We start from the raw sequence: 13670 nt of genomic DNA on the forward strand, positions 1-13670 counted from the left end.
CCTTTCAGGACCCTACAGCAATGCCCAGGTCTGTGCTAACAAAACCTGTCACACAGCCCATATGCACAGTGCTTCTGCTCTGCTTTGGCACCTACAAGCACGGTGGGTTCCCTGATGCAAAACATGCTGGATGCTTTTGCTTACAGCTGAGTATGTCAGTGAATATTTTGAGATTAAACAGGATCACTGTACATATAGAAGTGAGTTTTGTTTCTTACTGCACTGGAAATTCCAACTGGGCTTAAGGTTGAGCTGGGTTTTCTGTCATTATCAACTGTAACATGAATTCTCCATACATCTCACGTGAACTCAAGGCAAACCTACAATTACATTTCTGCTCCTCTGGTGTTCCAGAGAGGGTTGACTGATGGTTCTGGCTCATGGGAGAACTTCCCCTGGCTCCATGGCAGCAGAGCTGCTGCTCCTGACCATCAGCTGGAACCTCTCTGCACAAGCAGTGCTTGGCAGGCTGCTGTAAAACAGTGTAAAACAGTGATTTTCTGCAGAAGGGGACTCAGGCAGGTTAAAAGCCAATGGCCTGCACTGTACCCTGGAGCTGCCCACAAGCCCTGCCCTGGCCCATCTGCCCAGGTGACCAACAGCCAGCCCAGCCACAGACTCCTCCTGGTCACAGTAACACGAAAGAAATCCAACTCGGTGTAATTTGGTCCCTAAATTCCTCCAGTTCAGTGGAGAAAGCTTGCTCCATGTGAGCCAAACTACCTGGGGTGGGAAACTGCCCGAGTGCCACCACGTTACTTCAGAGCCTGCACAAGTGTGGTGGCTGAGCAAAACCAGCACAGAGAACAGCACAAAGTGCTGCTGGCTGGGTGCCACAGCTCAGAGCCCGTAAGCCAATACATTTCCATGGTCCCCCCCAAAAAAGATAAGAGTTACTCATAGTGCAAGTAGTACAGTGACCTACATAAACACAGCTCTTTTGTAAACAGGAGTCAAGAATGGCAGGAACAAGCAGCTAACAGGGAAACTGTGTCAGATTTTAATCACTGTTGGCTTTAAGCAAACTATTACAACATTCCTCCACCTCTGCCCCATCTCCAACTCTTCCCTACCTACATGGAGCAGCTCAATTGTGTCTCAGGAAAAATCTCCTCTGCAGAACAAGCATCGTAGTATCACACTGCTATTGTCCTTGGTGTTCAAACTGAGCAGCAGGATTTTCAGAGCAAGACAATCTCAGTTTCTCAGGAGGCTCAGAAATTCCCACAATGTGTTTTTAAAGAATCAAGTGAAAATAAGAAATAATCTTATTAAATGCAGCCTAAAACTGGAACAAGTTACTAAAAGATGGAGAATCAGCTCTTCTTTGTAAATCAGGGGATGCTACACCACATGCCTCTGCTTGGCATCTATTTGGAGGTGCATTTTTGTGATGTTAAAGGAGGCAGGGGACACCTGGAGAACAGGATCAGCCTTTCAGAACTACCCAGGGCAAGCACAGCACTCAGGGAAAACTGAAGATGCTGGGACATCTCAGCTCCCAGCCTCACACCCCAGGGTGTGTCCAGACCCTTCTGCTCTGACAAACCTGAAAAGAGGCAAAGCCCATAATAGAAACCCAAGCCCTGCAAACACCAGTTTCAAATGCTACCAAAAGCTTTTTGGAAGATCAGAGGGGGTGGGAAGGGGTCTGTAATCAGAGCATTTGGGTTTTGTTGGCAGGAGGAAAGGGACAGCTTGGATTCAGCACACAGAACTTGTGTACAAGCCATGGCAGAGAGCCTGGGGAACCGCAGGGAACTACTCACAGCCGTCAAGAGCTTCCCCTCGTTCTTCTGCACGTGGACGATGGCACCACGCACCACGGAGAACAGGCTGAGCAGGACGTGCTCCATGTCATAGATGCCGTGCATGCCTCTGGTCAGCCCCTCCAGGGACCCAATGTACTCCTTCCAGAGGTGATGGATCTCCAGGACACCCGCCAGGCATCCCTGCATCACCGCCCCGCAGTAACCGGCGCAGGGCTTGGCCAGGAGCAGCCCCTGGCAGTGGGAGCAGAACCACATCTTCAGCAGCGCCCGCCCGCAGTCCTTGCTGAACTTCAGGTGGTCAGTAGTGTTTATCACCTCGATCCCCAGGTTCAGAGCCTGCAGAAAGACTCGTGTGGCCTGCAGGGACTTGGACACCTGCGTCATCATTGTCTTCGGGTAGTTCCCAAAGACTTTGAGGTCCCTCCTGGCCACTCGCAGACATTCGGTCATTTCCACAGGGGGATCGGGGAGGCCAGGGTTAATCAAGTGAGAGTAAACCAAAGGGAATAAACTGTCAAAAAATTCATTTATCATATCATTGACACTGATGTCAGAGCCCAATATGTACAGTGAGATATCAGTAAAAAGTTCTCCAACAAATTTAAGAGCCCTGGGGCCCATGCTCTGGTAGTAGGTCCTAAACATGCTGTTGGTGAAGTTTCTCGCATGTCGCACTACAATTTCGAAGGCTTCTGCAAAACAGAACAAAAAAAAAAAAGTCATTAAGAGTTATTGAGCTCAGAAACAGGGAGGATAATGTTGTACCACATCACTTCTGCCAGGGCTGGCCCCATCCTGCCTGCCTTGGGTCAAACACCTGCTGGCAGCTGTGCCTGCTGCAAAACACCAGCATCAGCAATTTCCAGGGGAAATGCATAAATTCTTTAAACAGAAGCTACATTTCAAAATGGCAAAAAAAAAAAACTATGATCTAGTTAACATTTCAGCTTTTAAGGAAAATATTGATTCAAGTGAAGGGCTAGACTGCAATTTCTTTCTCTTCCCCCTTTCATATTGATTTGAAATTAACAGGAATTCTATCTCCAGACTTAATTTAAGGCAGAGATAAATGTTTGACAAACTGTACAGTGTTTAAAATCAGGAAACAGTAAAAGCTGACATTCCATTATGAAAAGGAAAATATTTATAGAAGTTTATTCACAGACAGTATTTTGACTCAATCCCCAGCAGGTACCCTGCATCAAGTGTCCTCAAAGCACTGGAAAAGCCCCCTCAGTGCTGCAGTTTCCCCAAATGCACCAGGCTCACTTCAGCTGCAGATCCACTGTTTCATTTGCCCTGGGTGTGAGCTGCTCCATTGTCCAAAGTGATGCTGAGAGCCAGTGGTGCCATGTCCACCCGTGGGTGCCCAGCCAGGAACATTCTCACTCATATCAGCTTGTCCCACCAAATTCAAGTTTTAGACAGAGCCTCTCATTTTGCTAGGAAAAACCATGGTGCATTTTCCCATCTCTACCTTCAAAGACTTTAGGACTTTCAGCCCACATCTCCTCCACAAGGTGAGCAGGGAAGCCCCCACAGCCACTGCACAGTTATTCCTCTAGCTACAGCCCTCCTCACCAGGAGGCTTCCAAAATATCCATACCCACTGTATAAGGACAGTGTACCTACACACACACACCTCAGTTTGCATCTCAAAGCTTTAGAAGGGGAGGTTATCAGTGCAAATTAATTTTGGCCAGCTTGCTCTACCAGCCCATGTCCTACCCTCCAGTGTGCTATTCACAAAATGCTAAAATTAATGAACAGTCTTTCAGTTCACAGGTCACTAACACCCCACGACGTAACTGCTCTCAACTCTGTCACTCTGGAAACACACATCCTGGCTCAATTTGCATGAAAATTATTCACGTTCAATAATTAAAGGGAATGTTTAATTTTTAAAGCCGTAAGAGTTATTTCCCCCATTTGTTAAGGCTGGAATGCAGCTGAGCACAGCCTGACACATCTCCACAGGGGTTCAGTATCAACACTGTCACAAGCAATGTCAGGCCTTGCTGCTCGCCCTGCGTAACCTCTTGCATTACTCAGAAGCTTTTAAGACCATCACATCTCCAGGGCTTCCAGCTCTTTCTGGAATAGGTGACCTATTCAGGGATGCCTGGAAGGACAGGGTGCTGTTGCTGCACCCCACCCCAGCACACAGAAAGCTGTGGTGGAAGCAGTTCTCAGAGCAGAAATTACTGATACACTTCTGCAAACAGTGTCTCCACATCCCATCTGGTGCCTGCACACCTCCCAGGCATGCTGCTGAAGCATTTTGTCCACAGCTCCAGACACTCACACCAGGACTGTCCTGGCAAGCCAGGAACAACCATCTGCACTCCCAGGCAACAGCAATCCTTCCTTCCTCACATCACAGACCTTGGGATGCAGCAGTGCAAGGACACAGGGCCCCTCTCTCCCTGCCTCCCTCGCCATGGCAGCCAGCATCCCGCTCCTCACCCCCAGACAGAGGATGGCAAAGCTCTCCAGGCCAGCTCCAGACAACAGCAAGTGTGACACAGACTGGGCTCTGCAAGCAGAGCAGTTGCACTATTGCACTATATGAAATGCTGGTTGCACTATTATTAAAACTTTTAAAACAAAAGTAAGAAAAGTTTCTTTAAAGAGGGTACACGGATTACAAAACTTTTTCCCCCCTCTCTTTATTCTCAAGAACACCAGAATAGCTTTTGCCTCAAAAAGCACAAAGAACTTTTTGGACCAGTGTTTTTCTTTTGACAGCAGTGGAGACGGTGCCAGGATTTTCATGCTGTGCCTCACCATTCGCCTTTACCCTCTTCTCTGTTAGTTCCCTTCAGAAAAAGCCATCACTCTTCCGTTTTCTCACTCCTCTGTGCTTTGCCAGTTATCATCAGAGCCAAAAGACTCTTCGCTGATTAGAAAAATATTCCAAGCTCCTATGCAAACCTCCTACGGCGAGAAGGGCTTCAGAAAGGAATGGAGAACAGTGGCAGATCAGAAGAGCATGCACACACAGTCCCACTGCTTTAAAGGTCATGACATGCACATAATTTTTATCGTAATAACTGGCTGAGAGTGTCTATTTTATGCGCCTTGGAGCTTTTGCATATATCCATTAGAAAGCGCAACAGGGACTACAAAAGCATATGGAGACTCCTGCTGCCCTATTAATAGATGCAAGAAATAATAAAACTTGGTAAAAAAGAAGTCTTACACATCCAAAATCTCTCCCACCCAGCTCCCACAGTAGTTGCTTATTCTGAAATATTCCTCAGAGAGCACTGGCTGCGGGAATTGTAAATCCCCAGCTGCCAGCAGCTGCAGTGACCCTCAGCCAGGCTCTGAGCGCTTCAAAGGGGAGGAAACTTTGAGGGTCAGTCCCCTCTGCTCCCACGAGGGAGCCTCACAGGGACACAGGGGGATGCTGCATTACAGATGTGACACAGGCTTCTGATCCCCCATAAAATCCCACAGTGTGGAATTGCTGCTGGTAAAATCTCCCCCACTCCTAACATGGCATTATTGAAACTCATTGCTGGAGAATAATTCAATCTTTTCTCTCTTCTTTTTTTCTTTTTTCTTTTTTTTTTAATTTCAAGGATATTTTCAAAAGCTGCCATTTAAGGCAGCTGTTTTGCAGGTCTGGCTGAAGCAGTGCAAATACAAAGCAAATCATCAGACTTGCCCCCACCTTAAGCAAGCAAAACCACTGCACAGCTGAGCAGGGCTCACATTTTACAGTCCCCATCACTGTAGAGTAGACACACACATGCACACAGAGCAGAGTATAAGACATGTTCCTTTAAACACACTAGCAACAAAAGAAAGGCTCAGGATAATCTCCATCCTTTATTGGATGCTGGGAGAAACACAGGGACAAAGGATGAGGAAAAGGCAGATATACTTAATGTCTTCTTGGCCTCAGTCTTTAGTAAAACCAGTTTTCCTCCAGGTACCCAGCACCCAGAACTGGAAGACAGGGATGGGGAGTAGAACAAAGTCCCCATAATCCAGGAGAAAATGGTCAGGGTTCCTCTGCACCACTTCGATACACACAAATGGGGCTGGATGGGATCCACCCAAGGGTGCTGAGGGAGCAGGCAGAAGAACTCACAAGTCCACTGTCCATCATTTACCCACAGTCCTGGCTAGCCAGAGAGGTCCCAAGTGACTGGAGGCTGGCCACTGTGACAATACCTGGGAGGGTGAGATCAGCTTGAGTGCCCTCACATGGCACGTACGAGACAGCCAGGGCATCAGGCCCAGCCCACATGGGTCCATGGTCCCACTGGACCAATCTCATCTCCTATGATAAGATCAGCAGCTTGGTGGATCAAAGAAAGGCTGGGGATGTTGTCTACCAGGACTTTAGAAAGGACTTTGGCACAGTTTCCCTTTTTCACAGTTTTACAGCATTTCTCTTGGAGAAACAGTCTGCTTATGGCTTAGACACCTGTCCAGGAAAGAGAAACCAAGGGAGCATTTGCAGGATGGGAGCCAGAACATCCTCACCAACCAAGCACTGGTGTCCTGGTACTGCACATCTGTCGACTGCCTCAGTGAGGGGCAGTTTGTCAGGACTCCCAAAGGATGAATGGAACAGCTGAACCTACTCTAGACCACAGATATCAGTCACTAGTTGAAAAGCACAGGCTATTACTTATATTTCAGGCTGGACTCTTGCTGAAGTACCTGGAGAGGAATTGCTGCCCGATTCCAGCAGCCAGAAGGAAAGATCTAAGCTCCTTTCAAAGTGCAAAAATTCCCCAGAACACAGCCCAGGGAGAACTGCATGGCCGCTGCAAACCGGCAATTAGAGAAAATAAATTGTAAAAAAGCATAACAGTGCCCTGAGTGGGGATTACTGGCAGGAGAGGGAAATCACTGCGTTCTCAGCCCAGATAATAAGAGTCTGCTGCTTAGTAAAAATGCCAGCTTTCCTGAGAAAGCGCCTTGGCTCCTAAGCTGCAGCAAACTTCAAAGGGGTCGGCGGCGGGGCCGGAGGAGCTCTGGATTAACCTGCTGGCTGCCCCAGGCTGCAGGAGGCTCCAGCCCAGCCTGCCACTTGATGGGTTTATTTAAGAGATTATGTGATGTGGCCTGAGCCACAAGGAGCCAGTACAAATGACCCCAGCATGCCATTCCCATACAGCACCCCACGGGAGAGGAGACAGCCAAAACCTGATGGCAGCTGCAGAGCCAGGCAGGTACAGAGATGCACCTCCAGTGCCAAGCTCAGCAAGTGCTGCTTCACAAGCAGCTGAAGGTGTTTGGAAAGGTGAAACAAGGTCTGTCCTCATTCTGCCTCCCATGCCAGCTCACCAAAGACCAGCACCACCTCCACACACCGCTGTGACCACCGGGAGGAGGGACAGCAGGGTCCACCGTGGCACCGGGATGTGCCACAGGCTTCATGCTGCCCCTCCTGTAATCTGCTGCTCTGGTTTTGCTGCAAAGACAAGCTTCCAGCAGGGACAGCTGCCCTTCTCTGGGTGTCACACAGCACAGCAATCAAGTCCTCTTGGCCCAGCAAAGGTGAAGGGGCTGCACAGCAAAACCTGCTGCACCAGCAGCTCATCCACGGGCGCCTGGGAAGGGAACAAAGATAGGTGGAGGTGCAGGACTGTGCGACCCATGCACACCAAGGCATTAGAACTTCACCCACAACATTGATTTTCCTCTTTATTGACATCTAGACACATAAATCCTGCAAACACAAACTCTCTCTGAGCAGGGAAGCTCCCATCATGGCTACTCCCACTTACTCTGGGGAGTTGAGCTCACTCCCATTTGCACTTTTGCAAAGGATTGTTTGTTTGTGTACAAACTTGCCTCCCCACACATAGTCTTATCTTGACCACCAAGATATCCCTGCACAGTGGAGGAGCTGTAACCTTTGTTATTCCACTACCAAGAGCCAGTAACAGCAAGGCTCAGGGTTTTTTTGGAGGGGAAAACCAGGCAAGTAATTCTAGACAAGGTCATGGTATGACCACCATTTCCCTACGCCCTCAGAAGCGCCCAGGACCATCTCCTCCAGGAGTTTGTGGCAGAGTGGTGAATCCTCATGCACTATCCCAACTGTAAAATGAACAGAAAACTGATTTTCATGCAGCAGAAACCTCCCTTGAGGTCAACACAGATCACTGGCAGTCAGCTGAATTTCCCTCTGCAGATGATGATGTATTTTGTGATTTCCTGCACCTTCCCCAGGATGCTGCTGCTGGGGAGCATTACAGGCTGCAGATGTGGCACACAGTGATTCCCTGTCCTGCACATGGAATCATTTTAAAATCTTACTAGCTCCACAAAATGCACTTTAAATGCCATTTAGGTATGAAATTGCTCCTCCTCCCACAATGAATCTCATCTATGATGCAACTGCTCCAAGGCAGCAAGTGACCCAGCTCCTGAAGCTCAGTGAATTGCTGAAGTCCCTCTTTTAGGCTTCAATGGCTCTCCTCATGTCCCTGGGTTTGCTCCCCAGGCCTGTCCCTGGAGGGTCCCTGCTCACAGGCCTGACTCCAAACTCTCTGCACAAGGCACAGCAATAACTGCAGGGGTCAGAGAGCCTCTGCTCTGGCCATGCTTCACCTGCCTTGGCTCCACCTGATCTCTGGCACTTCCCTGCTGATGGCAAAACTTCTCCCTTCGCTTCTCAGGACACAAATAACAAATCATCAGGAGAGAGCGCAGCACTGGAATCTCCCAGCCCACAGGAGACATTTTCACCCTGAGACAAAAGCATGGGTGTCCAGGCAGGACACTGGAAAATCAATCAGCTCATTAACCTGTTCCCAATGCAATCACTGCATTTCCTGCTGGCCCAAGGTTCCCAAACCTTTTAAAATCCCTTACATCTAAAAGCCAAAACTTCTCAGCCCCCCAAAACCACTACCAACCTTCATGGGCTGGAATTCAAATGTTCATCAAGGAAATGCTAAACATTGGGTGTTTCTAAGTTCAACCAAGTATTTTCTGACCTGGCTCCTTCTGTGACACTGCTCAGAACTGGCAAAAGAAGCCAGAGGAATCCTCATGTGAGTGAGCTCTAGAAAGAGGAAATGCTTCTTTAATATCTCCAATGAATCAGAGAACCTCAGCCCCAGCACAACAGCCTGTGTTCCCAAAACACAACAGAGCTCACCAAGAGAGGAACAACTGTTTGCAATAATGGCCTGGCTGCCACAGGCACTACTGGTGAGATGAACCCCAAGTCGTTTTTCAAACAGCAGGTAATATTTATTTACCAACTTGGAAAAGGTTTGCAATATATGGAGCAGAAAGGAAACAAAATCTAAGAGAATTTCCCCTGGCAGCAATAAGAGCAGCCTCCAGATTTTTTCCGTTATGATTTACACTACTCTGCAAGTTTTTAACAACATTATCTGGAGACAAAAGCTCTTCTGAGCAGTATAATTACTTTTGTCTATGGCATTACAAAACCCATCAGATGGTGCCACTGCTGCTCTTAGAGGGTTTGTTTCACTGAGCACATTTGGGTTTAAAGCTTAGGAAATGCTTTTTTTCCAACTATGACACAGCCTTTTGGATTACTTTTACAATATTGTCACCATAAAAATTATGGTCTCAAGCTCACAAGCTTATGAGATTAGCTTCAAAGCATTAGTAATAAAAAGTTGAACAATTCTGTTATTCTGTCTTCTTAATTTTAAGCCATCGAGGCTTGCACTTTCTATCTTTGCTCCATCACCACCAGTCCAAGGGAGCAAAGGTCCGGTCTTTAAATGAGACAAAGCTCCTTCCAGCTCCATGGCCACTGACTTCACTCCCACAGGAGCCAAGATACAAGTTTCCAAGCCAGTGTTGCTCACCAGCCAACGCCAAATCCTTAAGCTTTTGTCAGAAAAGCATCCTCTCCTAATTATCTGGTTCTATCCAAACACCAAACTCCAAAGTCATTTATTTTTAATTGTTCAGCTTATGCAGCGCCCTGGCAGTTTGAAATACACTCCCTGAAGTTTCTAATAAAAATACTGTATGATCCATCTCATTATACCCACTCAAACTGCCCTGAAAATACGCTCCTGTTCCAGTCCAGGTAACAGTCCAACTGTTACACCATTAGTCACACTGTGCTTCTCCCATTTAATATTTATATCCTGCACACAAAAACTTTGTTAATGCAGACAGCAGAGCTCACCAACACAAGCTGCCACCAGCCCAGAAGCAAGGAAACAAGAAATGCTGGTGCCCACAGCTCTCCATTTCCACCCAGCCCCTCACCTGGACCAGACCCTGCCTGGAGGCAGCTCAGTGCAGTGCTCTGTAGCCCACACAGGCATCCACAAGTCATGACAGCAAAAGGCAGGGTCAGGGGTGCTGGAATTGGGTACCAGGATGCTTTGAGAAATCCCAGAGACCCTTGGGAGTATCCAAGTCAACACAGGAAACCCACACTCCAGGTGAAAGTTAAAAAGTTAAAATAAAAACCCCAAAAATCTCACAGCAAGCACCTCACAAGAATGACTCCGCAGTAAAATCTTTTCTGGGGCTTCATGTTTGAACACGTGGCTTTGGTGTTTTTTATTAAATATTGGTGGCACATCCGTTGTGTCATTTGTTTTCCCGAGCATCAAGAAAGATAACGCTTTGTGCCATGACAGATGTGTGAATGCTTAACAGATTCCTGAAAATTTAATAAAGACAAAGTTAAAAATGCAAACAGTCGAGGCTGGTGCAAGTGGTGGGTGAACATGATTCTTTATCAAAATCAAAGGGCAAGAGGAATAAGGGCCTGGAGAAGCAGGCTCAAATCAAGCCCTGGGAGCACAAGCTGGAAAAGTTGAGAGAGAGGATTTAAGAGGCTTCTGCAGCTAAAAGGTTGCTCTGGTAGAGGTAAAGGTTGTGCTGTAACCTGTCAGATGAAAGATAAACTTCTCTCCATGCCCCCCATGCCTTCATCCTGATGCTGAAACCCCCATAAGGCCTGGGGTTCAAGTTCACCTTCCCCATTTTTTTTTCCCCAAATACTTACTTTCTTTGCTCCTAGACTCTCTTACTTCTCCAACTTGCTCCACCTACAACTCTTAAGTCAGGTGCTCAGCCTAGCACAGTAGGAATGGCTACAAAAACCTTGGGAAAAAGACCTCTCTGCATTGGGTAACTGAGCAGATATCACAGACCCAAACATTTTATCACTGCAAAAGCATATCTAGGATTGCTTTGTTTTTATTTTTAAACTCAAAGCGCATTCCCCCCACCCAAAAAAACCCACACCAAAATAAAAACACACAAAACCAAATAAAAAACCCTAACAAAACAAAACAAAGAAATAAAACAACAACTACGAAACAATAAAATCCCATTACCTGGTCACCCACACAGCCTTATTTTACTAACTGGAGGCTGCAACATCCACTTAATGGTGTTATCAAGATATCAGAAAGCAGAATACCTCTTCAAAGATGAATGACAAGCCACGCATATCAAGCAGGGGGCAAGGATTTCATGCACTCCCACCCAAATTTACAAACCAAGCATTTCTAAAAACCAGGACACCAGTTTGCATAGTTCTTCAATTTATTTTAAACTAAAAGTTACAAGCAACTTCTGTAAAAATGCAAGCCTAGCAAATTCCTTTATTCATCAGAATAAATGAAGATAAAGCAAGCCACCAGGTCAAGTTGAGCTTGTATTCAAAAAGTCAAAAAAAATTCTTTGGAAGTACATTGGTCTCAGTAACTTTAGAGCAAGGCAGATCTGAGACAGGCTTTCCAGGCTCCCTTTCATTCCAGAGGGCTTCTATCAGCCTGTTAAGTCTCCAACAATGGAGAGTAGACTATTTATTTAAGCAGCAAATTCCTTCCTTAATAATCTCTCCTGGCCAAATTCTCTTTAAAGTTATCTCAGCTGTCTGATGAAAAGCAAATGGCAGAAGATCAGTTCTTGATCCCTATAGTAAAACACAGGACTTGGACTTATTTCAGGGCACCTGTTGACCATTCTTTAGTCACTCCAGCCCCTTTATTTCCATTATCAGTTTCCTACCTGTGCCGGCAGAACTTGGGAAAGCCATTTACTCAGTGACATCGTAACAACCAACACCGGTGTAACTCTTCCCCCCAAGGAGTGACTGTTTCCAAGAACAACCTCCAGCTTCTCAAAAGCAATTCAGTGATTTTCAAGCTAGTTTTGTCTCAAGACACTTTAGAGGAAGACAGAGGTTTCCAACATGGTAATAAGACGCGTGCAACCAGCCACCCCAATGCTCCCTGCAGCCCCTGACCCACTGAGCACATGCAGAATAGTTTAGCAGCATCTTCTCGACAGGGAGCAGGGTCCCCAACCCCTTCCTGCCTGAAACACCACAGGGGCTGACACAGGACACCACAGGCACAGCAGCACCCCTGTAACAGGGCTCAGGGCACGCCAGGCACACAAACCCCAAGCAACATCTCCAGCGCTAAAAAAAAAAAAAATACGAAAAAAAAAAGACCTAACTATGGCCCCAGATTCCAGCCTTAGCACTTTCCAAAAACTAGACTCACTTCTTCTCCTCCTTCCTCTGTGGTACCTTGAGTGGAGCCCCCAAAAACACCAGTGCTTTTGCTGGGGGAGGTTGGGTATTGTTTTGTTTGCCTGTGGGGGAGGGTGGTTTGATGGGGTTTTGGGTTGGGTTTTTTGGGGGTCCTCTTTGTTTGTTTGAGTGGGGGTTGTTTGCTTGGCTTTTTCAGGGGGTTGTTGGTTTTGGGGGTTCTTTTGTGGGTTCCCTTTGTTTGACTTTGTTTTCTAAGTTGGAGCATGGGCAGGTCCCAGCCCAGGGAGGAAGAGGAAGGTGGGACATCACGTCTGGTGGCACCAGCCGAGCCCACGGCTGGTCCATGCCCAGATTTCCACATGGATCCTGCATCCTGCTTGTCCTGGCTCCAAGCCCTGGTTTGATTAACACTCATTTTACACGGAAGATGTTTTATCATCTCCTTATTCCCCCCCGTGAGAGCAAGGCAACCACTGGAACAGGAGCACGAGATGATAATTTGGCTCTCAAGAGCAAGACTCACAACCACAGCTGCCAGGAATCGATCGGAGGCTCCACTGCCTGCTCCAGAGAGGCTTTCCTTCAAGAACATGAATAATCCTCTGCAAAGTAATGGCACTATTCATCTCTGGAAAGTTCCTAACAGGCTTAAATCCCTTGCTGAACACAGGGGCAACGTGTTCAGCTGTGTTCCCAGTAAATTAAAATTCAACTTGTTCTTTTTCTGAAGAGGAGCATGGAGAGTATTGATTGATAAATTTACCAAAAGTTTTATGGCAGCTGCTTTTCTCAGTATTGCAGCAACCACTGCTCAGACATGGTTTAACGCATAATCTCCAGATCAATATAACTTTTGATTTATAAATAATGCTAACAAAAGGAGCAAGGACAAATACGCCTGGGAAAAAAATAAACAACTTTTCCAAAGGGTACTTTCATCCTAGTCCTCTCAAAATAAAGAGCATGTATTTCAAAGGCTGCATGTGGAAACCAACACAGAATATATACTTCCTAAGCTGAAGGTTCACCTTCGTCATTACACTGATCTGACTTGTTGTTCTGCAGCTCCTGGCACATGTGACCCTCTTGGTGGCATTTGTTAAGTATTAGCTGCTCATCATTTCCCCTTTTTACCAAGGAAATGTTTACCAAAATGCCCTTTTTACCAAGGAAATGTTTACCAAAATGCCCTTTTTGCCAAGGAAAAGTTACCACCCAGAGACACCTCCTGTCTGAACATTTCCACACAAGCTCTATGTCCATACTTCAAATGTTATGTCTACTATGGAGTCTTTCCTAGGTATGATAAACATAGGTCAGAAAAGACTGTAAATCCTGACTTTTTTTTCCAATTACTGTGCAGGTTAAAATGATGCCACCACAAATAGGTTGCAAGAGATATGCTGGAA

At 46.6% G+C, this 13670-nt stretch overlaps 1 protein-coding gene across 2 annotated transcripts in view; it reads right to left on the reverse strand.

The window, feature by feature from the left end:
* GPC3 (glypican 3) overlaps positions 1-13670 on the reverse strand; it is a 141527-nt gene that overhangs the window by 74660 nt on the left and 53197 nt on the right. For both annotated transcript variants that reach the window (XM_086850026.1, XM_086850025.1), the window contains one exon: positions 1770-2464. In XM_086850026.1, coding sequence (XP_086706152.1) covers positions 1770-2464 — 695 coding nt within the window. The remainder of the gene's footprint in view (positions 1-1769; positions 2465-13670) is intronic.

The sequence above is a fragment of the Cyanistes caeruleus genome, chromosome 14, assembly GCF_971803275.1.
Source record: "Cyanistes caeruleus chromosome 14, bCyaCae1.hap1.1, whole genome shotgun sequence".
Taxonomy (NCBI): domain Eukaryota; kingdom Metazoa; phylum Chordata; class Aves; order Passeriformes; family Paridae; genus Cyanistes; species Cyanistes caeruleus.